At 40.1% G+C, this 22693-nt stretch overlaps 1 protein-coding gene and 2 pseudogenes across 2 annotated transcripts in view; all 3 read left to right on the forward strand.

Annotated features, from left to right (window-relative positions):
- The window catches only part of SPIDR (scaffold protein involved in DNA repair), a 331570-nt gene that overhangs the window by 8585 nt on the left and 300292 nt on the right, over positions 1 to 22693 (forward strand). For both annotated transcript variants that reach the window (XM_060116489.1, XM_060116488.1), the window contains exons 2-4: positions 15956 to 16111; positions 16762 to 16828; positions 21772 to 21951. In XM_060116489.1, the coding sequence (XP_059972472.1) occupies positions 15956 to 16111; positions 16762 to 16828; positions 21772 to 21951 (403 nt within the window). The remainder of the gene's footprint in view (positions 1 to 15955; positions 16112 to 16761; positions 16829 to 21771; positions 21952 to 22693) is intronic.
- Positions 3939 to 5062, forward strand: LOC132500793 (protein FAM136A-like; annotated as a pseudogene).
- Positions 15414 to 15760, forward strand: LOC132500865 (small ribosomal subunit protein eS26-like; annotated as a pseudogene).

Consider the following 22693-nt stretch of genomic DNA (forward strand, 5'->3'; position numbering starts at 1 on the left):
AATGTCTTGAAGGTTCTTCCATGTTGTATCGTGTGTCAGAATTTTTTTCTTTCTTTAAGGTTGAATGTAGTCCGTCGTATGTGTATACCACATTTTGTTTATCATTCATCCATTGATGGACATTTGGGTTGTTTCAGCCTTTTGGCTCTTGTGAATATGGCACTCTGAACATTGTTGTGGAAATGTCTGTTTGAGTCTCTGCTTTCAATTCTTTTGGGTATATGCTAGATCATACGGTAATTATATTTTTAACTTTTGAGTAGCCACCATACTTTTATCCACAGTGACTGCATCATTAGCATTTCTATCAGAATGTATGAGGGTTTCAGTTTTTCCATATCCTTGCTAGGACTTATTATTTTCTGTTTAAAAAATTTTTTTTTTTTTAATTTTAACTTTTTTTAATAGTAGTCATTCCTAATGGGTGTGAAGTGGTATCTCATTGTGGTTTTGATTCACAGTTCTCTCATGAATAATGATGTTGAGCACCTTTTCATGTGCCTGTTAGCCATATGTATATCTACTTTGGAGAAATGTCTCTTTCAGGTCCTTTGCCCACTTAAAAATTGAGTTGTTGGTCTTTTCGTTGTTGAGTTGTTAGGAGTTCTTTATGTATTTTGGATATTTGTTCCTCATCAGATCTTGGATTGCATCTTAAGAAATGCTGGCTTGGGGTAAGGAGTTTGAATTGTGGAGTCAAACAGCCTTTGTGAACCTTGGCTCGTGTGTAAGTTCCCTTGCATATTAAAACTGCCAGCTACCAATCTAGAGCGATCTACCTCTTTCTTTGGTCTCTTCTTGTCCTCTGTGCATGGGCACCAGTTTCAGACTTCACCTGGGGACTCCTGAGGTCGCAAACCTACAGCGTGTCAGGATTTCATTCCTTTTTAAGGCTGTGAATAGTTTTTATTTTCATGTACATGCTTATTTTGTTTATCCATTCATCCATTGGTGGACATTTGGGTTGTTTCCAGTTTTTAGTTACTGTGAATAATGTTATTTTGAACTTTGACATTTAAACATACATTTGAGGGACTTCCCTGGTGGTCCAGGGGGTACGACTGCACGTTCCCAATCCAGGGGGCCTGGGTTCGATCCCTGGTCCGGGAACTAGATCCTGCATGCATGCCGCAACAAAGAGTTCGCCTACGGTAACTAAGAAGTCTGTGTGCTGCAACTAAGGAGTCTGCATGTTGCAGCGAAGATCCCACGTGCTGCAACTAAGACCTGGCACAGCCAAAATAAATAAGTAAATATTAAAAAAAAAAACCCAAACATCTATTTGAGTCCCAGCTTTCAGTTCTTTTGGGAAATCGAATTGCTCAGAAGTAGAATTGCTAGATCCTATGGTAATTCTATGTTTAATTTTTTGGAGGATCCACTGTACCATTTTCTATAGCAACTGCATCATTTTGTATTTCTACCAGCAATGCACAGGAGTTCCAGTTTTTTCCATATCCTTGCCAATACTTATTACTTATTTATTTTTTGAGAGTAACTGTTATAACGGGTGGGAGTTGGTGTCTCACATTGTGGTTTTGATTTGTGTTTCCCTAATGACTAATGATATCAAGCATCTTTTTATGTGATTGTTGGTCATTTGTATGCCCTCTTTGGAGAAATGTCTATCAGACTTTTACCGAGTTTTAAACTGAGTTGTTGAGTTGTGGGAGTTCTTCATATATCCTGGGTACTAGATTCTTAGTTGGATATGTGATTTGCAAATATTTTCTCCCATTATATGAATTGTCCTTCTACTTTCTGATAATATCTTTTGAAATTCATAAGTTTTAAATATTGATGGTTTAGTTTATTCATTTTTTGTTAACGTGTCCTTTTGTGTTGTGTCTGAAACCACTGCTTAGTAACTTCTGTTATTTTTTGTCAGACCCTTGACAGAAATCGTTTGGCCACAGATGTATGAGTTTTTCTGGACTATGAATTCTGTTCCATTGATTGGGTCTATTGTTATGCCCGTACCACACTTCTTTGATTACTGTTATTTTGTAGTAAGTTTTGAAATTGAGATGTGAGTTCCAGTCATGGAACTTTTGTGGTTTTCTCATAGAATCAGGATGAGTTACATGTTTGGTATCAATGTGTGACCATATAGGTGGGTTATTGTCAATCAGGGAACCTCACCTGAGCCTTGGTCTCCAGAGTTTTTACTGGGGCTTTGCTATGGACTGCATATTTGTGTTCTCTATTCCCAACCCCCGTTCGTATGTTGAAACCTAATCCTCAATGTGTTAGTATTTGGAGATGGAGTCTTTGAAAAGTAAATAGGTCATGAGGGTGGAGCTCTCATGAATGGGATTAGTGCCCTTATAAAAGAGGTTCCAGAGAGATCCCTCCTCCCTTTAGCATCAGTGAGGAAGTGATCCTTTGCCAGATTTCACCACTAACACTGAATCTGCTGACACCTTGATCTTGGACTTCCCAGCTTCTAGAACTTGAGAAGTGTTTGTTGTTTATAGGCTACCTACTTTATGGCATTTTGTTATAGTAGCCCAAACAGACTAAGGCTCCATTACATAGACATAAATGGCTGATCTCAGTCTCCAGTTCTTCTGTGTGTGACTGAAAGCCTTCACTCTAAATCACACTGTCTTTCTGGTGTCACCAGTCCCCATGCTAACTGTATGGGGTGTGATTAGCCACTACCCTAAATCACATTATTAGACTGTCTGGTGTAACTGAAGCTCTCAGGCAAAGAAAGACACTTCTGTCAGCCATGGAATTCCAAGGGCATAGACATTACTTTCCAGAAGCCAAGGACAAAGGCTAAACTTGTTTGTTTGTTTGTTTTTTGGCCGCTCTGTGCAGCTTACAGGATCTTAGTTCTCTGAGCATAGATCAAACTCAGGCCCCAGCAGTGGAAGCACTGAGTCCTAATCACTGGACCACCAGGGAATTAATTCCCTAGCCTTCCTTTTAGGTGAGGTTAGATTCTTTACTGCATGTTTTACTTTTTCAGTCCTTCCCTAATAAGTCTTTTACCCATGGTTGTCTTTTTTTTCACACCTTAAGAGCCCATGTTTATGACAAACACAAATCCTCTTCTCAGTCTGCAAATGTCTCTCCCTAATTCACATTCATGTGCCCTCATTTTGAAGTGAATTTGTGATTGCTGCCTTAACTCACAGAGTTACTATAAGGCTTCAATGAGGGAAAGAAATTAAAAAGTGGTTTTTAGAATTAGTCTCTGCAATCTTCGTACTGCCTCTGCATGTTTATACTAACTTGTGTTATTTTACGTCTCTGTATTGTGTTTTGTGACAGGTCTAATGATCATATTGATTTTCTTGAGGACAGGGTTCATGGTATTTCTCTGTGTTTTCTGTGCTTAAGTGATTACAAGCACTGGTTTGTTGAATTTAGTTTTCAATAATGGTACAAACATATTGAAATTCCATCTGCTTTTAACCACCAGAGTGGCTGCATTTGGTTGTGCAGGTTGAAAACTGCAGTGCGCAGGGGCCCTATACATAGTCACGTCCTGCAAAAGTTGTATATTTATTATGCTACTCTTTTCAGTAGATGGCAGTAAAGCATCTTTCCTAATAAAATCAGTACATTATGACAATTTCCAAATATATGGAAGTCCAGTGACTTGAGAAGAGAGTGTTTTTTTCTCATTTGCAGAAAAATGTAGCCCTATTAAGAATATGGTCCTTGGGCTTAAACTAGCTTGAATTTTGATCCTGGCTTTGCTGTTTACAGATACGTGATCTTGAAAAATGTCTTCAACAGTTAGTTTCTTTATCTGTAAAATGGAATTAATACTACTCATTTCACCATAAAATATCAACTAGGATCTATATGAGGTAATAGACATGAAACATTTGCAGTGACGTCTGGCAGCTACTGAATTATCTTAGTCTGTTCAGGCTGCTGTAACAAAAATGCCATAGGCTAATGGTTTATAAACAACACAGATGTGTCACAGCTCTGGAGGCTGGTAAGTTCAAATTTAAGGTGCCAGTACATTCAATGTTTGTTGAGGGCACACTTCATGGTTCATAGCCATCTTCTTTCTGTCCACACATAGTGGATCTCTCTAGTACCTCTTATATAAGGGCACTAATCCCATTCATGAGGGTTCCATCCTTGTGAACTAAGCACCTCCCGAAGTCCTCACCTCCAAGTACCATCACATTGGGGATTAGGTTTCAACATATGAATTATGGGGGGGGGGACACAGATATTCCATCTGTAGCATAAATATTGAGTTGGTGATAGCTAAACGATTGTGCTTCTTTTCATTGGAGCTGGTTTTACTTTAGTAGTGTGTGATTACATAGTTATATCTGAGGTGGTTTACAATTAGGTAAAAGTAATTTATTCAGTTGCATGAGGTCTTAGTTGTGGCAGGTGGGCTCCTTAGTTGCAGCTCGAGGGCTCCTTAGTTGTGGCTTGCCAGCTCCTTAGCTGTGGCATGCAAACTCTTAGTTGTGGTATGCATGTGGGATCTAGTTCCCGGACCAGGGATCGAACCTGGGCCCCCTGCATTGGGAGCGCAGAGTCTTAATCACTGCACCACCAGGGAAGTCCCATAATTAGGTAAAAGTCTTAATTCAGGGGGAGGCAGGCTCGTGCGTGGGAGTCCATGTGGGCACCTGTGTGGCAGGGAGCAGTGCGGGGTCGCTGTGGCGGAGTTGCAGCAGCTCCGGTTGCAGGAGGCGGTGGACTCTGGTGGTAAGTCTGGAGAGAGAACATCCGGAAGATGCAGGGCCTCATGTTCTGGTGCAGCGCCGCCTGCTGTGAGGGCAGCCAGGAGTCCATGCAGCAAGTGCACCAGTGCATTGAGCGCTGCCATGCACCTCTGGCTCAAGCCCAGGCCCTGGTGACCAACGAGTTGGAGAAGTTTCAGGAGCGTCTGGCCCGGTGTACTATGTATTGCAACGACAAAGCCAAAGATTCAATAGATGTGGGGAGTAAATAGCTTCAGGTGAAGCGGCAGGTGGAGAGTTGCATGACCACGTGTGTAGATGGCCACATGAACCTCATCCCAACCATGACCAAGAAGGTGAAGGAGTGTCTCTCATCCATTGGGAAATAGATGTCTGCTACTGGCCATCGGGGCTGAAGGCAGCAATCTATTTAAAAAGAGGAATGGGGGTTTGGGTTTTCTAAGGAAAGTTTATGAATGAGGAAATTAAGGATGGCAGCAAGTTTAAGGCCTATATCACTTGCCTTTGGACACTGGTTCCTTTGTGTTTGAAACCTAGAAAGTGAAAAAAAAACTGGGGCTAAAATTGGGGTCAGAGATAGCAAGGGACAGTTTTTGTGAGCCTGAATTTCACGTGGCAAGTGCTTATCCTGGCAACAGGACGTCTCCCTTGTACCAAATCAGAGCCCTCCAAGGTACCAGATTCTCATAGTACACAGATACCAACAGGCTGGCATGCTTATCTGACCTGATTATGATCCAGTAGAGTATGAGGAGAGGTGTTCCTATTCGTTGCCAACCTCCTGTTTACCAGAAGGATCACTACCACATTTTCCACAAACTGGAAATAAAACAAAATCCACGAGGTCACTAATTTAGAATGGGAAAGGGGGCTTCTGGGGCTTTGTTTTGCGTGGCTTTGTCTTACATACAAGGGCATGCAGTTACTTTAAGATGTAGTGTTGATAGAGGTACTTTGGATAAAGCTTTGAAAGGGTGCTTGTAGATACTCATTTCTGACCGTCAGGATGTGGATGCACATTTCTTAAAATTCTCACACATGACATCTTTCAGCCTGGAGACCCTGCTAAATTATAAGAAGCGCTGTCACACTGGTAGGGGAAGCATGTTGCTGCAAATGGCATTATTTCATACTTTTTTTTATGACTGAGTAGTATTTCATTGTAATTATATACCACATCTTCTTTATGTATTTATTTGTCAGTGGACATTTGGGTTGCTTCCATGTTTTGGCTGTTGTAAATAATGCTGCTATGAACACTGGGGTGCATGTATCTTTTTGAATTAGAATTTTCTCTGGATATATGTCGAGGAGTGGGATTGTTGGATCATATGGTAACTCTATTTTTAGTTTTTTAAGGCACCTCTATACTGTTTTCCATAGTGGCTGTACCAATTTACATTCCCGCCAACAATGTAAGAGGGTTCCCTTTTCTCCACACCCCTGCAGCATTTATTATTTGTAGACTTTTTAATGGAATGGCCATTCTGACCAGTGTGAGGTGATACCTTATGGTAGTTTTGATTTGCATTTCTCTGATAATTAGCAACGTTGAGCATCTTTTCATGTGCCTATCGGTCATCTGTATATCTTCTTAGGAGAAATGTTTATTTAGGTCTTCTGACTTTTTTTTTTTTTTGATTGGGTTGTTTGGTTTTTCTGTTACTGAGTTATTAAGGCTGATTGTATATTTTGGAAATTAAGCCCTTGTTGGTTGCATCATTTGCAAATATTTTCCCCCTGCCCATAGTTTGTCTTTTCGTTTTGTTTATGCTTTCCTTTGCTGTGCAAAAGCTCATAAGTTTGATTAGGTCCCATTTGTTGATTTTTGTTTTTATTTCTATTGCCTTGGGAGACTGACCTAAGAAAACATTGCTACAGTTTATGTTAGAGAATGTTTTGCGTGTGTTCTCTTGTAGGAGCTTTGTGGTGTCCTATCTTAAGTATTTAAGACATTTTGAGTTCATTTTTGTGTATTGTGTGAGGGAGTGCTCTCACTTATTGGTTTACATGTGGCTGTCCAGCTTAACCAACGTCATTTGCCAAAAAGACTGTCTTTTTTTCTGTTGTATGTTCTTGCTTTGTCAAAGATTAAATGACTGTAGGTGTGTGGGTTTAATTCTGGGCTCTCCGTTCTGTTCCACTGATGCATATGTCTGTTTTTGTGGCAGTACCACGCTGTTTGATTACTCTAGTTTTGCAGTATTGTTTGAAGCCTGGCAGGGTTATGCCTCCAGCTTTGTTCTTTTTCCTCAGGATTGCTTTGGCAGTTCTGGGTCTTTCATGGTTCCATATAAATTTTAGGATTATTTGTTTTAGTTCTGTGAAGAATGTCACGGGTAATTTGATGGTAATCGCATTAAATCTGTAGATTGTGCTTTGGGTAGTATGGCCGTTTTAACGATATTAATTCTTCCAATCCAAGAGCGTGGTGTATCTTTCAGTTTCTTTAAATTATCTTCAGCTTTCTTTATCAATGTTTTATAGTTCTCAGTGTTAAGTCTTTCACTTGCTTGGTCAGTTTTATTCTAAGTATTTTATTATTTTTGATGCGATTTTAAAAGGGATTTTTTTTTTTACTTTCCCTTTTTGATATTTCATTGTTAGTATAAAGAAATAGTCAATTCCTGAACGTTAATTTTGTATCCTGCTACCTTGCTGAATTTATCAGTTCTAGTGGTTTTTGTGTGGAGTCTTTAGGGTTTTCTACATATAGTATCATGTCATCTGCATAAAATGACAGTTTTATCTCTTCCCTTCCAGTTTGGTTACCTTTTGTTTCTTTTTCTTGTCTGATTGTTGTGGCTAGGACTTCCAATACTATGTTGAATAGAAGTGGTGAGAGTGGCCATTCTTGTCTTATTCCAGGAATCAGCAGAAAGGCTTTCAACTTTTCACCATTGAGTATTATGTTGGCTCTAGGTTTGTCACAAATAGCTTTTATTAAGTACCTTTTTAACTGATTGTTTTTAAGTTAAAGTCTATTGTAATTTTATTCAGACTTTTCGTCTTCTGAAGAGTAGGCGGGTTAGGCTTGAACTGTAAGTAGAGATTTGGTTAGAGGGCTGTGAGGGAAGGAGGGACAAAGACTTGAACCTGTAGCCTTTGAAGGGGTCTTGCTGATAATCCTGCCTTTGCATGAGAATAAATTTATCACAGTTGGAGTTTATAGGTTGCTGTGCTTCAACTTCTCAACAGTGAGGAAGCAGGAATGGGAAAGAACCAAGGCAAACTCATTGTTTGCTTTTGAGTGGGGAATGATCAGTAAAATAAAATTGGACCCAGAGTGTGATATATTAGCAGCTGTCATTGTTTTATGTCTTTAAGCCCTTAGATTAAGGGTAATGTCAGTGGAGCCAAGAGTGGTTTTAGGTAGCCTGGCATGGGAACTTGGTTTCTAGCAGAGGAATTTTCCATTTCAGAAAAAAATAAGTTTCAGACTAATGGTATTCTGAGCTGGTGTACAGGGCTAGTGGAAAATAGTTCTGCTTTTCTTTTCAAGTGTTGAAAATTAAATACATCACCATATTTCCAACATTGTTATGTTAAGAAGTTCCGGATTGTTGAGAAGAATGAGAAAAAGAGGGGCTAGATTGCTAGGCATTAGGATTCTAGCCTCAGAGTCTTAGAATAGCTGTAGTAAATTAGTCTGGTTTGTTTGAACAGTTTAGGTGTGTGATGACACCAAAACTAGGTGATTATTGTACTGTAAGTTTAAGCATAATTGTACATTCCAGACATTTACGAAAATTATACAAAATGTGGCAACTGTTTCCTTTATTTTCTCTGATGACAGAAGAAGAAATGAATTTAAACTGCTACATGATTTAATGCCTTTGTGACCAAAATCTTTAAAACACTGGAATGGCTATGGATTCTTTCCTGAAAAAACTCTTCCATGAATGGAAAAGATAGTATTGATATGAACTTCCTTAAATGAAGCAATGATTTAGGTGATCCCTAAACTTATTTAGCATATGCTGAAATTATTTAGCAGACAAGGGATAAACCAGCAAGTTCTGGAAGCTAGCACTTTTAGAGTTTGCCACTTGTAGAATGTAAGTTATAAGTGAATCCTGGTTTGGGGGTCATAGAAGACATAAACACATGAAAATAGCATTCTCTGTTGTGACAGTGGAGGTGCTATTGGAAGTGCTGATTTCCAAAGGAGTGGTTCAAGGACGATGACTGAGGGCTGTGACAGCACAGGAGGGTTCGTGAAGAAGGCAGTCCTTGGGCCAAATCCTGAGGGGTCCAGCAGTCAGACTGAAGAGAGGTGGAAAGACAGCCTGGCAGGAAACAAGGGGAAGGGCAAAGTTGTCTTGAACCTTATAGGCAGTTTTCAGAAATTTTGTTATGCTTTCTGAAAATTTATTTTACTTACATGTTTTTTTCTCAGGCTTGTTCTAATACCCTTTATTTTCTTATTTATTAACATCTGTTGTCCCCACATCAGGAGGGTCGGGCTTTCTTAATCGGCATTGCCTGACTGTGAGAAAGGTGAGAAAGCTAGAGCACTGGTTATGGGGGCAGCTCATGGAATAGTGACTTTGACTCTGCAATAAACTGACCTTTTCCAATGAGTCATTTAATTCCCTTCTTCTTTATTTTTAATGTTTTTTTGAAATATTTATTTGGTTGCGCCAGATCTAAGTTGCGGCAGGTGGGCTCCTTAGTTGTGGCATGTGAACTCTTCGTTGTGGCTTGCATGTGGGATCTAGTTCCCTGACCAGGGATAGAACCCGGGCCCCCTGCATTGGGAGCGCAGAGTCTCATCCACTGCGCCACCAAGAAAGTCGCTTCGTTCCCTTCTGCTCCTTAAACTGTCTGAGAGGCCGTAGAGTTCTAATCAGTAAGCTGCTTTTTCTTATTTTTCGAGGTTTGAAATATTAGAGTTGGTCATTAGATGAAGACAGTATTCTTCTGAATCATAGTGTGTGAAAATATAAGCATCTTTATAAAAATGTCTAGAGTACGTTCTCATGTTCGCTCTGCTGCATGTCAACCACCTCCTCTTCTACCTTCCCTTACGGTGGTCTGTGGCACTGTCATTGCACGGTAGTGCCATTCGTGTCAGTTTTATCTTGGTAGCCGTCTTGAGGCAAGTACCTTTATTCTTCTCATTTTACTGATACAGAAACTCGATCTTGGGGAGTGTCAGGGAAGCCAGCCAGTAGCTCAGCGGCGACTCAGGCCAGGTCGGTCTGACAGCACAGCTTGAAGATGGGAGCTGAAAGGATTTGTGTGCTGCTTGTGAAATTTCCTGGGTGTTTCTAAGCTTGAGGAGGATAACAACTCAGGACGTTTGGAATTAGGACTAGCCTGGAAAATCAAGGATCTGTGGGTAGCCATCACCAAAGTACATTTCTTCCTTTGTTCAAGTCCAAGATAGCTTTCTCCAGGAAACATTCTCTCAATCTATTTTTGAGCTCATTAGCCCAATTTTGGTCTGTTTCTTCCTCCACTCTAATTATATCCTTAGAACCCAAGGTCTTTGAAGATTGGAAACTGTCTTTAGCTGTATGCCTTCAGAGGGCTCAGTGAATCATTTCATCTCAGTACGAATATTTACGGAGTATTGTGGTCCAGCTCTTTCAGTAGCTGGTGATGGAAGGCCACCTTCAGCTGGACAGAGGCACAGAAGATTGATGGGTTGGCTTGCAGTTGACAGCATCTGGGCACCTGGGCAGCTCAGGGACCTGACTTACAGTCTGGAGCATGATTTGTGCCTCTTCTTTCTTTCTCAGGTTTCTTCATATTATATGGGACAAGGTGGCTGGCTGCTTTGGGGCCACACCCTTGGCCAAGTTGGGAAGAAGAGAATCTTCTCCAGTAGCCCCAGTTAGAAAAGTCCTGGAGAGGGCCTCTGACTGCCTCAACTTGGGTCCCATGGCATCCTTGGACCAGTTACTATGGCCAGGCTGATGTCCTATGATTATCCTTGGCCAGGTGGGGCACCCAAAACTGTGGTGGTGGGAGTGTGTTTTGTCACTAGAAATGTGGATGGATGAGAAGGCTGGGTAGTGAGGTCGCCCTGTAAGCACCTGCTCTGTGGCTGAGTAAACACTGTGGAGAGAGAAATACACATGTTCTAGAGAGCTGTGGCCAGGTATTGTTTATGAGGATAAGTAGATGAAATGGACATGAGTTTAACGCAGCCTGAGGGCTGTGTTTACCCTTAGGTTTATACTTACTGACTTATTTACTTTAGATATTTTAGATTTTGTGACAGGTGTGGTAATAGTCAAGACATTTGCATATTCATTCAAGAGTCATTTAGCGAGTACCTCAGTGGGGAGTGCTGTGCACTGGGGATAAGATGAAGAGGCATGAGACTCCTGCCCTCAGAAGCTCTTATTCTAGGGAAAGGAGTAGATGGGGCAGGAAACAGGCTGTTGTCCCAGAGGGAGGGATTAAGTGGAGGCATTGAGGGATGTTTCATGGAAAAGATGGGCCGGGATCCGTGGCAGAGTTGGAGAGACTCAAAGAAGAGGAGAGGTGATTTCTGGCGAAGAGTTCCATGGATGCAGGTGTGGTGTTGGAAAGGCTCCACTTGGCAGCAGCAAGGGGAGTAGAACAGATAGGCTGGGGAAGCAGAAGCGGAGGCTGAAGAGTGCTGTTGAAGGCCAGGATAGTAGGTATCAGAACTTGGGCTCAGGCCCTCGCGTCAGTGAATTTGTGGGAGGGTCTCTGTTGCCACTGCCTGAGCTGCTGGAGGGCAAAGTCTTTCTTGCTCGTCTTGTATCCCTGGGGCCTGGCAGAGTGTCTGCCTGCAGTGGGCACTCAGTACATGTTTACTGACAGACTGAAGATGAGGACATTAGAATTCTGTCTTTTATGTTAAGTAAATTGGAGGGTTCTAGTCCCTAAAGAGTCTGAGTATGGATGAACTCCAGAGAAGCAGAGGACAAGTCAGATGCAACCAAAGCAGTGAGTGACAGGCCTGAGAGACGTTCTGTTGCCAGAGAGAAGGAAAAAACACATGCGCAATAAACTTGATAGGCCAGGCTCTGAGCATCACAGCGCCTACCGACTAGCTGACGTGGTTAAAACTTTACATCTGTTCCTCATATTTGACAGGAACAGATTTGAGAGCCACTGAATCATTGTCTCTGCTTAATGTAGATGAATTTCTGGGTGAAAGAGGGTTGACATCCTTCAACTATGTGGCTAGAGCCATTGGGATACATTGGGATACATTGGGATACATATATTATTCAGATACCCAAGGAAACTTCCTTTTTGGATTGTTAGACGTCTGATTTGTTCCCCAAATTTATTACATGGTATCCAGAACAATATTTAGAAATTTTCACTTCTTTCCAAGGGGAGTATCCCACAGATGTATAGTGGAATGCATTTGGTTTTACAGGGAGTAAAGTTTCAAACTGAGGAAATAAACTACATAAGCACGGTGTCCTTGAGAAACGACAACTTGAGCAGAGCGCCAAGAAGAAGGAGAAGTGGTCTCTGAGGGGCTGACGTGGATGGTAAAGCAGTGAAGCAGAGTTCAACCTTTTTGTGTTTTAATTGGTTGCTTTTTTCTGAAGTATGGTCTATTCAGAGTACAGTCAATCCTCACTTTTCAAAGATTCTGTATTTATGAAATCGCCTACTTGCTCAAATTTATTTGTAGTCCCCAAATCAGTGCTCTTGGTGCTTTTATAGTCATTTGCAGGCATATGTAGAGCAGGGAAAATTTTGAGTCACCTGACACCTATGTTTCCAACCGAGGTCCAAGGCCCCACTCTGTCTGCTTGTTCTAGCTCTCACACTCTCAGCAAGGGCCCTTTTCTTGGTCTTTTTAGTGCCACGTTTTTCACATTTTTGTGCATTGTGTTGGTGATGTCACTGTTTAAAATGGCCCCCAAGCATAGTGCTGAAGTGCTGTCTGGTGTTCCTAAGTGCAGGACATCTGTGATGTGCATTATGGAGAAAGTATGTGTGTTAGATAAGCTTTGTTCAGGCATGAGTTATAGTGCTGTTGGCCATGAGTTCAATGTTAATGAATAAGCTATATATATTAAATAAGGTGTCTTTAATCAGAAACACACAAAAAGTAAGGTTTCACATTGACAGGAACTACGCTGTATTCCCCGAGGAGCAATGGTTCAGTATTTGCCAATTCGTTGTTTTTGGCGACTTTATAGAACATTAACTACTTTGAATAAGGAGAATTGACTGTATTTGTTTCCTATTCTTCCTGGCATCAACCTGGGCTTATATATAGTTATTTTGTGTGTGTGTGGGGGGGGGCGGGATAACTTTTTATTTTGACAAAATTTCAAACTTACAGGAAACTTGCAAGAATAACATAATGAGGTTCTTTCTAGTGGAACTATAAGTGGGTTAATAGTGTCCCATGCAAAATTCATGTCCAACTGGAACTTCAGGATATGACCTTATTTGGAGGTGGGTGTTTGAAGATGTAATTAGTTACTATGAAGTCATACTGCATTAGGGTGGGCCCTAAATCCAGTGACTGGTGTCCTTATAAGAAGCGGAGAGGACACACAGAGATACACACAGGAGAGAATACCATGTGATGATGGAGGTGGAGATTGGTGTGATGCAGCTACAAGCCAAGGAATGCCAAGGATTGCTTAGAGTCACCAGAAACTAGAAAGAGACAAGGAAAGATTCTTCCCTAGAGCCCCCAGAGGGACTAACACGTTCATTTTTGGACTTGAAGCCTCTAGAATTGTGAGAATGAATCTGTTGTCTCAAGCCACTGAGTTTGTGGTAACTTGTTATGTCAAACCCTAGGAAACTAGTACAGTAACCCTTTATTCTGATTCACCAATTTGTTATTATTGGTCTCTCTGTCTGTTTCTCTTTCTCTACATGTGTATATCTAATTTTTTTCTGTACTATTTCAGAGTAATTGAGAGACATAGTGAACCTGTACCCCAAAATGTTTATGTCCTGGGTTAAGGACAGCCCTTACATAAGCGTAGTATAATTACAAAACTAGGAACTTAAAAATTGATGAAATACTGTTACCTAATCAGTCATTTATGCTCAAATTTTATCAGTTGCCTAATAATGATCTGTTTTCCCTGGTCTAAGATCCAGTCCAGGATCATACGTTCATTTTCTTTTCATACCTCCTTAGCCCTTAATCTGGGATAGTTCCTCAGACTTTCTTTGTGTTTCTTGACCTTGCCATTGTTGAGGTGTATAGGCCAGTTATTGTGGGCTTGTCTGATATTTTCTCTGTTTAGATTTAGGGTATGCATTTTTGGTAGTAATACTGTGGAGGTTGTCTTGTATTCTGGTTGTTGCCTCATATTAAGAAGCATTTGATGCTGGTTTACATCAACATTCATGACTTGATTAAGATGGTGTCTGACAGGTTTCTCCACTGTAAAGTTACTGTTTTTACCTTTGGAATTAATAAGTAATTTTGGGGGAGTCATTTTGTGATCATGTATATATCCTCTTCATCCTCAAACTTTTACCCCCTAGTTTTAGCATTCATTGATAATTTTCTAAATCCGTCATTTATTTATTTGTTTATATCAATGTAGACTTACAGTCTTATTTTATTCAGTAGGTTATAATCCTTTACTGTCATTATTTATTTGATGCTGGAATGCCCCACATTTGGCCAGTGAGAGCCCCCTCATTCAGGCTCATGTGTCCTTTTTACATGTTCTCATTATTCCTTGGGCACGTTCTCACTCTCTGGCTCAAGATATTTCAGGCTCATTTTGTCCTTCCCTGTCCCATCCCTGGTATCACCCACTTGGTTAAAGAGCCGACCTGGGCTGATTTAATGTATTAAAGAGGTATTCTGGAGTTAAAAAAAAATGTGTGTGTGTGTGTGTGTGTGTGTGTGGACTCTGAGTAGGCCAAATGATATTTTCCAATTTCTTTACTGTTCTAGATAACTAGGTGAGCTTTCTCAGAGCTGTCAGATAACTGAATCCTGACAGGTGTCTGTGGAGGTTAGCACCTTCTTGAGAAAAGATGCCTCTTCCTCTTGCAGTCCTGCCCCACCATAGGAATTTCTGCATGAGAAGGAACATGCTTAGACCTGTTAAGTATTAAAATACCATCTATGTTATGGCTGGATTTATTTTTATGAATTTGTTCCCTTCTTCCTAGTTAAGAAAGTTTTAATGGTATATTTTAATCTTAATTTATTTTTTTAAAGTACAGTGGCATTGGATAAGGGATTTTATTTCTGATTAGGTGGTCAGCTCATAGTAGTTGACCTGAATTTGATTCCCAGTACAAATCTAAAATTTTCCTTAAAATAAAATGCAAATTAAAAAACTTATAAAGTGAGTATTTGTCTGTCGTAGACATTTAAAACAACAAAACAAAATAGCTTGAGGAAAGAAGCCAGTGTTGTCACTGTTGCTGGATATAAACTCCTTGGCTCCTTTGGGTCTTCTAGGGTGGAGCCCTTGCCCTTTCTATTTCTGGTGCATTCTCAGGCTGCCTGCTCCCCTTCCTGGTGAACACCAGATGTCTGTGCTCAGTCCTCCTTTGCTCCCTTGCTTCTCTCAGGTTCTTTCCTCTCAGATATGATACCATGCAGAACTTGGGAGTGTTCATTGTTTGTCCTCACACGCTTGTATTTTGGAGTTTGTTGTCTAGTTGTGTTGTCCACATGCTTTTGGTTTTGCTATCTCGTGACTCTTTCTTTCTGTGGCGGTTCAGAGACGTTTAAAAACTCTGCCAGTCCTCTCTCGCCTTCTCACTTCCAGGATGACCAAGAAAAGAAGGAACAATGGTCATGCCTAAAAGGGCCACAGACATGTGCAGCCTGTTCGCTGCACAACTGTTCGCGATGTATGCCCAAGGACAAGGCTGTTAAGAAATTCGTCATTTGGAACATAGTAGAGGCCGAAGCTTTCAGTGACATTTCTGAAGCCAGTGTTTTCGATGCGTGTGTGCTTCCCAGACTGTATGTGAAAGTACATAACTGCAAGAGTTGTGCCATTCACTGCAAGGCAGTCAGGAATCATTCTCAGAAAGTCTGGAGGGACTAAACACCGTCACCTTGTTTTAGATCTGGGGGTGCTGCCCCACATCCTCCACCAAAGCCCATGTAAGGAGCTAAGTCCTTAAAGACTGAAGAAATACTGTTCTTTGAAAAGACAATAAAATGGAAATTATACTTAAAATAAAATAAAAACTATGCTCTCACCGATGCCATTTCTGGGCTTCCACGGTGTTGTTACTGTATATTTAGTGAAGTTGACTTCACTGTTTTTTTTTTTTTTTTCCTTTGAAAACAATTTCTACAGAGAAAAAGAAACTGGGATGTAGAATACCCATCCTTTCCAGGAGAGAGTCCACTGCAGTGCAGACGAGCAGGTCTCAGGACCGTGGGGGCAGAAGCTTCCCTCTCTGAAGCATGGCTCAGGTGTGGAGAAGGATTTCAGGAGACTCCTGAGACTCTGGTAAAGTCATAATATTTTTTTCCCTGAATGCTGAAGGACAAATCTTAGATTCCTGAGAGTTCGGGCCACTGTAATTATATTTCTTCAGAATTCCTTTCCTTATTTTCTTTCAAAACACTGTAATTGGTGTGTTACTTTTTTCTCCTCATCCTTGAATTCCTTAAAAATTGTGGCATAGCAGTATTCACCTTTTTCTGTCATGCAGAACCTTTGTACTTCTTTGTAAGTGAAGGATACGTACTGAAAATGTTCTCAGAAGATGAAACTGTTGAGCATCCTGCTCTTTAAAAGAAGTATATTTATGAAATGCTTATATATTTAGAAACTAATGACAGTGAGATATTCTGGTTAATTTTGGTTTATGTGGTAACTTTGAAGTACTCACCATAAGAAGGAGTGCTCACCACTAAAGGTTAGACAGCTCAAGGTTGGGTAGCTCTCTGTTTAGATTCTGGAAAAATACAAAAATGCACTATAAGTATTTGCTTTGGGAATACTTGTTGGTAAATAAAGGAAAACAGAGGAATATGTTAAAGGGGTGTAGTATAAATTCTTGAATATTTTATGCAATATTGTTGGTTTTTAGCCTTTGTCACATAAACTACTACATCATCACTAATTATATTATTGTTATCATTATCTGCCTGCAGTCATTAACAGCTGAAAAGAAGACTACTACAGAAAAACACCTTGAATTATCCTCTGGACCCAAGACAGGTAATCTTTTGTTGATTTCTTGGCAGAAAAGGTATAAGGCTAATATATCCTCCTTTGATTTATTTGCTTTCTTTTAAAAAGATGTTTACATAGTTTGGGTGGACTATATATTCATGGTTAAGAAAACACCCAAACAATGTAAAAAGGTATTTTTTTGAAAAAATCTCTCATCTTTGTCACCATCCACCCCATTTTTTCTGTGTCGTGTAGGTAATTATTAAAATTTTTTGTCTCTTTCCTGGGTTCACTGTTATCAACAGAGCTCAGTAGGTAAGCTCAGGTTCATAGCTGCAGGGTTTTAAAAAGAATCTGATTTGGGAAATAAAATCATGATCTATGATATAAGGACTATACTCCTTAGTCAATGAAATTCTTACTTGGCAAATTAGTTAGGGAAGGCTTTCAGTTACAAATAGTAGGAAGTTGTATTGGAGTGTTTGAAGAGATGGGTTGAATTTATCCCCTGCAACAAGAAGGCCAGGGGGCCAGACTCATTTTGAGTTCTGCTGCCTTAGTGTAGGGTTTGTTTTTGCAGTTGTGAGGTAGAAGCTGAATTGTCCAGGCTCAATTCTCAGGAAAAGTATAGGCTTGGAGGATTTTCTCCAAATGAACTTTTCCTCTGACAAGGAGTACTCTCCCTAGGACCTCTACCTTTGGCCAGAACCTGTTACATAGGGTCACCTCCACTAAAGAGACAACAGTGAAATTGAGGATTTTAAAACATGTGTGTTGCTGCTCAAAGAAAATTGGGATTTTGTTAGTAAGGAAGAAGAGGGAGTGGATATCAGGGAGGCCACTGGTTCTGCTGCTATACTCTGTTACCCTCTGGGCAGGAAGGGTGAGGGCTTGAGACTTCAGGGATCTCATCTGACCCTGAAGTGGACTGACTGTATCTTGACTGTGGGGTCTTGAGATAGCAAGCTAAACATGCTGAGCCTCAGTTTCTGCATCTGGAAAATAAGCCTAAGAATTGTGTATCTCATTGCGTTATTGTGAGTTTAAAAAAAAAACAAACCCCTAGTTCAAAGGTTTACTCTTAGTAGGTGCTTAATGGCACCAATTGCTGTTATGTTTGATGGCAAAGAAAGCTATGTGAGAGCCTGCTCAGAGTCCTGCGGAGTGGGGAAGCTTTCTGTGAATAAGAGACTAAACACTTTAAGCTATATTATTCACTAACATTTAAGGGGGTTCTTTTTATGCAATTGAAGAATAAAATTCCCCTAATTTTTTTGATTCATAAAATGCTGTATTATAAAATACCATAGTCTTCTGATGGCACTACAGAATTTAAATTTTAGTATTATTAGTGCTGAGTGTTGTGATTTTCAAAGATCAATTTAATTCTGATTTCTAAACTGTCATAATGTATGGAAAGAATAGTATAGTTGATCCTTGAATGACTGACATGGGGGGCTGGGGCGCTGACCCTCCACACAGTCAAAAATACGCCTGTAACTAACTTCATAGTCAGCTCTCCTTATCCGCAGTTCTGCATCAGCGGATTCAACCTACTGCGGGCCGTGCCGTACCGTAGTACATGTTTATCGAAAAAAATCTGTGTGTAAGTGGATCTGCGCACTTCAAACCTGTGTTGTTCAAGGGTCGACTAACTATTATTTTCTTTTACAAATGTGGCTTCTATCTATTTTTGGAGACTTAAAATTGGTGTAGTCAAATTTAACTTGGGGAGAGAAAGAAATATTAAATAAGCTGCTACCTTGTATTTAATTTCAAAAGGATCTTTTGAAATGATTTCCCATGCCAATATATTCAACCTAAAACCTACTCTGCTGTGCTGTCTATTCTGTGGAATGATCAGTAGATTCTTATGGGCTGAAAGAGCTTGTATCCATGTATAATTAATTTATTTACAGCATAAGCAGGTTGTTAAGAACAGAAAGTATTGTTAATAATTTAACAGAAGCTTACAAATAGAAATTGATAGAAAAGGGGACTCAAGGCATTTCCTAGAACTGGTTCATTTTAAAAACAGTAACTTCTAACATATTAGTTTAAGACAGGCTATTAACAAAACTTCTAGGATGTGGAAGTAATATTTTTATGAGAGCTGGGAAGCAGAAGTGGGGGAACATACTTTTGCAAAGTGTGCAAAAAAGGGGGAGACTCCATTTCCTTGTTTCCACATCTCTGTTTCCTTACCTGTAAGGCACTGAGAACCAGAGAAGGAAGGGGGAGGAAATGGAGGAGAAGGGAAGGGGTGAGAGAAGTGAGCAAATGAATGTTGGCAAAGGATCTTGCCAGAAGGTTTGAGGGACGTGGAAGAAGATATAAACTTGAAATGAAAAGAGGCTGGAACCTTTGTAGTTAGTGATTTTCTTTAAAAGGCAGAACTTTAAAAAAGTGTATTTACCAAGCAAAATGAAACTATGTAATAAAAAGAAGATAGTGTTTATTTTTTTTCTTGAAATACCCTGTAAAATATGTTCTCAAAATCTTTATTCGTTATGGAGTCAGAAACTCCTTGAGAAGCATTAGTAAATTTTTATGTATGTATTTATTTTATTATTAGTTTTAAAAGTGGCTAGTCAGGTCTTCTGCCCATTTTTTAAAAAAAATCTTTATTTTTTTATTATTATATCTCTTTTTGGCTGCATGAGGTCTTAGTTGTGGCACGTGGGCTCTTCGTTGTGGCACGTGGCCTTCTCTGCAGTGTGGCGTGTGGGTTAGAGCCCGTGGTGTCTGTAGTTTGCGGCATGCAGGCTCTCTCATTGAGGTCCGCGAGCTCAGTGGTTGTGGCACATGGGCTTAGTTGCCCCACGGCATGTGGGAATCTTAGTTCCCCAGCCAGGGATCAAACCTGCGTCCCCTGCATTGGAAGGCAGATTCTTTACCACTGGACCACCAGGGAAGTCCCGCATTAGTAAATTTTTAAATTATTATTTCTTGATTTGCTTTTCTCCCTGTTGGACCATAGATTTTTTTCAGGGCAGACCCTCCTCTATTGCTCATCTTTATATCTTAGGTGGCTAGGGCTAGGATATGGCTAGGGCTGCCATAATAAAATGCTACAAACTGGGTGTTTTTTTTTTTTTTTTTTTTTGCGGTACGCGGGCCTCTCACTGTTGTGGCGTCTCCCATTGCGGAGCACAGGCTCCGGACGCACAGGCTCAGCGGCCATGGCTCACGGGCCCAGCCACTCCGTGGCATGTGGGATCTTCCCGGACCGGGGCACGAACCCATGTCCCCTGCATCGGCAGGCGGACTCTCAACCACTGCTCCATCAGGGAAGCCCAAAACTGGGTGTTTTTAACAACAAAAACTTCTTATCTTGCAGTTCTGGAGGCTAGAAGTCTGAAGTGAAGGTATTGGCAGGGTTTCTTCCTTCAGGATGTGCTCCAGGCTTCTTGCCTTGACTTGTAGGTGGCTGTCTTCTTCAAGTGTCTCTTTACTGTGTTTTTGCTCTCTGCATGTATGGTTCTGTGTTCAAATTTCTCCTTTTTACAAGGACAGGTGTCATATTGGATTAGGGCCCACACTAATGATATCACTTTAGACCCTTTCTCCAAATAAGGTCACATTCTTAGATGCTGGGGGTTAGAATTTTAACATATGAATGAGTTTTGGGGGGATACAATTCAGCCTATAACACCAAGTCCTAGCATAGTGCCTAGCACACATTGGTCACCCAGAAATGTTTATAAATACATGGTAACTATTCTCATAGTCTGGCTGATGTTGTTCCTGGAATTTCATTGGAATGAGTCTTGATTTCAAGGGCCACCTCTTTTCAGCAAATAAAATGAGTTACTGAGTAATAAATTCCTGGTAGAGGTTAACTATATAAATTATACAGTTAGGTGCCTATAATTTATAGGTTTATGAATTCATTATATAATCTGAAAATAGTGATAACTTTGCTTCCTGTCTTAGACCATTCAGGCTGCTATTGTATATAAGAAAAATACTGTAGACTGGGTGGCTTATAAACAAAAGAAATTTATTTCTCACAGTTCTGGAGGCGGAAAGTCAGGACATTGATTTAGTGTCTGGCGAGGACTCGCTTCCTCGTTCATAGCACCTCCCTGCTGCATCCTCATAGGGTAGAAGAGGCTGGGGATCTCTCTGGGGCTTCTTTTGTAGGGCACTAATTCCATTCATGAGGGCTCCACCCTCATGACCTAATTACCCCCTAAAGGCCACACCTCTTAATACCATAACACTGGGATTTGGCTTCAATATGTGAGTTTTAGGGGAACACAAACATTCAGTCTGTAGCATTCTACTTTTTCCTTTTTGATTTACTTGTCCAGATGCATAATAATGAAAAAGATTGATAATGTCTTTGGCAAGTAAGTACACAGCTTAGTTTTATTAGCTCTTTAAATCAATATGGGTTCTTAGGTTATTGTGAATAGTTTATATTTAATTTTTTATTTTGAAGGATAGACAACTTTAGTAATTCTAGATGTTCATGGAACAACTATTATCTCAAAATAAGTTTCATTAATTAAAAAAGTTTGCTGGTAAGTATTTTAAGCAAACTGCTCTTACCAGGGCTCCTAGTATGGCAAAGGAAGCACACAGAAGCATTCCTATTACAGATAATTATTGGTGTGGTTTGTTTTGTGTTTTTGGTTTTCCTAATGGCTTGATGAAATATTCTATGAAGTTTTATAGTTTTGTAATTATTTGAAGGTTATTTTTGAGTTTTCATTTGTGCTCCAGTCATTTTCCTTGTCTTTTATGACTTTTCTCAATCAGTTTGACTTCTTTTTCTTCTTGTAATTTGGCTTTAATTCAAAGAATCTTAGCCAGGTTGCACATAGACCTTCAGTTCGGAAGATTTGAAGTAAGACATTGCTTTCACTATCATCAGAATTTTGTATATTTGTGACTTCAGCAAAGTAACATGTATAAAACCTCATTTTGATCAATAACCGTATCAATTGGCCATTTTTATATTTTCCCTTTTTCTTTTGCAGAACCTACCACATCTGAGAGTACCAGTGGGCTTACAGCTATAACATGGAGTTCCAGTGGAAGTGATCTGTCAGATGAAGATAAAACAATTTTTAAATCACAGAGAGAGAATGGACATGGTTCTAGAATAGGCAGGTTTTATAGCAGGAATATTTTCTCTCCAGAAGATGGGGCCAGTGAAGGTAAATTGATAATTTTGTAAGAAATTTAGTTTCTGTTATAGATTGGGTTTTAATAATGAAAGAAACTTACACTCCTTTTCTAATATTGATACTTGGCATTTAAAAAAATATTACTGAGTCCCAGCCTCCCAGCCTTTTAGAAACATTTTCTCATAATATTTATCACAATAACTCTAAGAGATAAGTATTACCAGTATTATTTTTACAGTTAACAACTTAGTCTTGAACATGTTAGAACTGGTTGGATTCCACTTTGGGTCTCTTTGACCAAGCCAGTTCTCTAAAGTACAGGTACACAATAGAGATATTGCAGGTTTGGTTCCCAACCACCGCAATAAAGTGAACGTTGCAGCAAACCGAGTCACATGAATGTTTGGGTTCGCAGTGCACATACAAGTTATGTTTACGTACTACTGTAGTCTGGTAAGTGTGCAGCAGCATTATATCTAAAAAGAAATGTACGTACCCTAATTAAAAGATGCTTTATTGAAGGAAAAATGCTAACCGTCATCGGAGCCTTGATTCAGCAAGTCGTGTATTTTTGCTGGTGGAGGATCTCGCTTCAGTGTTGATGGCTACTCACTGAAGGCTGGGGTTGGTGTGGCAGTTTCTTGAAATGAGGCAACAGTGAAGTTTGCTGCATCGATCGACTCTTTCTTTCATAAACGATTTCTCTGGAGCTTGCAATGCTGCTCGATAGCATTTTAGCCACAGGAGAACTTCTTTCCAAATTGAAGTCAGT

Source organism: Mesoplodon densirostris, chromosome 13 (genome assembly GCF_025265405.1).
Source record: "Mesoplodon densirostris isolate mMesDen1 chromosome 13, mMesDen1 primary haplotype, whole genome shotgun sequence".
NCBI lineage: Eukaryota > Metazoa > Chordata > Mammalia > Artiodactyla > Ziphiidae > Mesoplodon > Mesoplodon densirostris.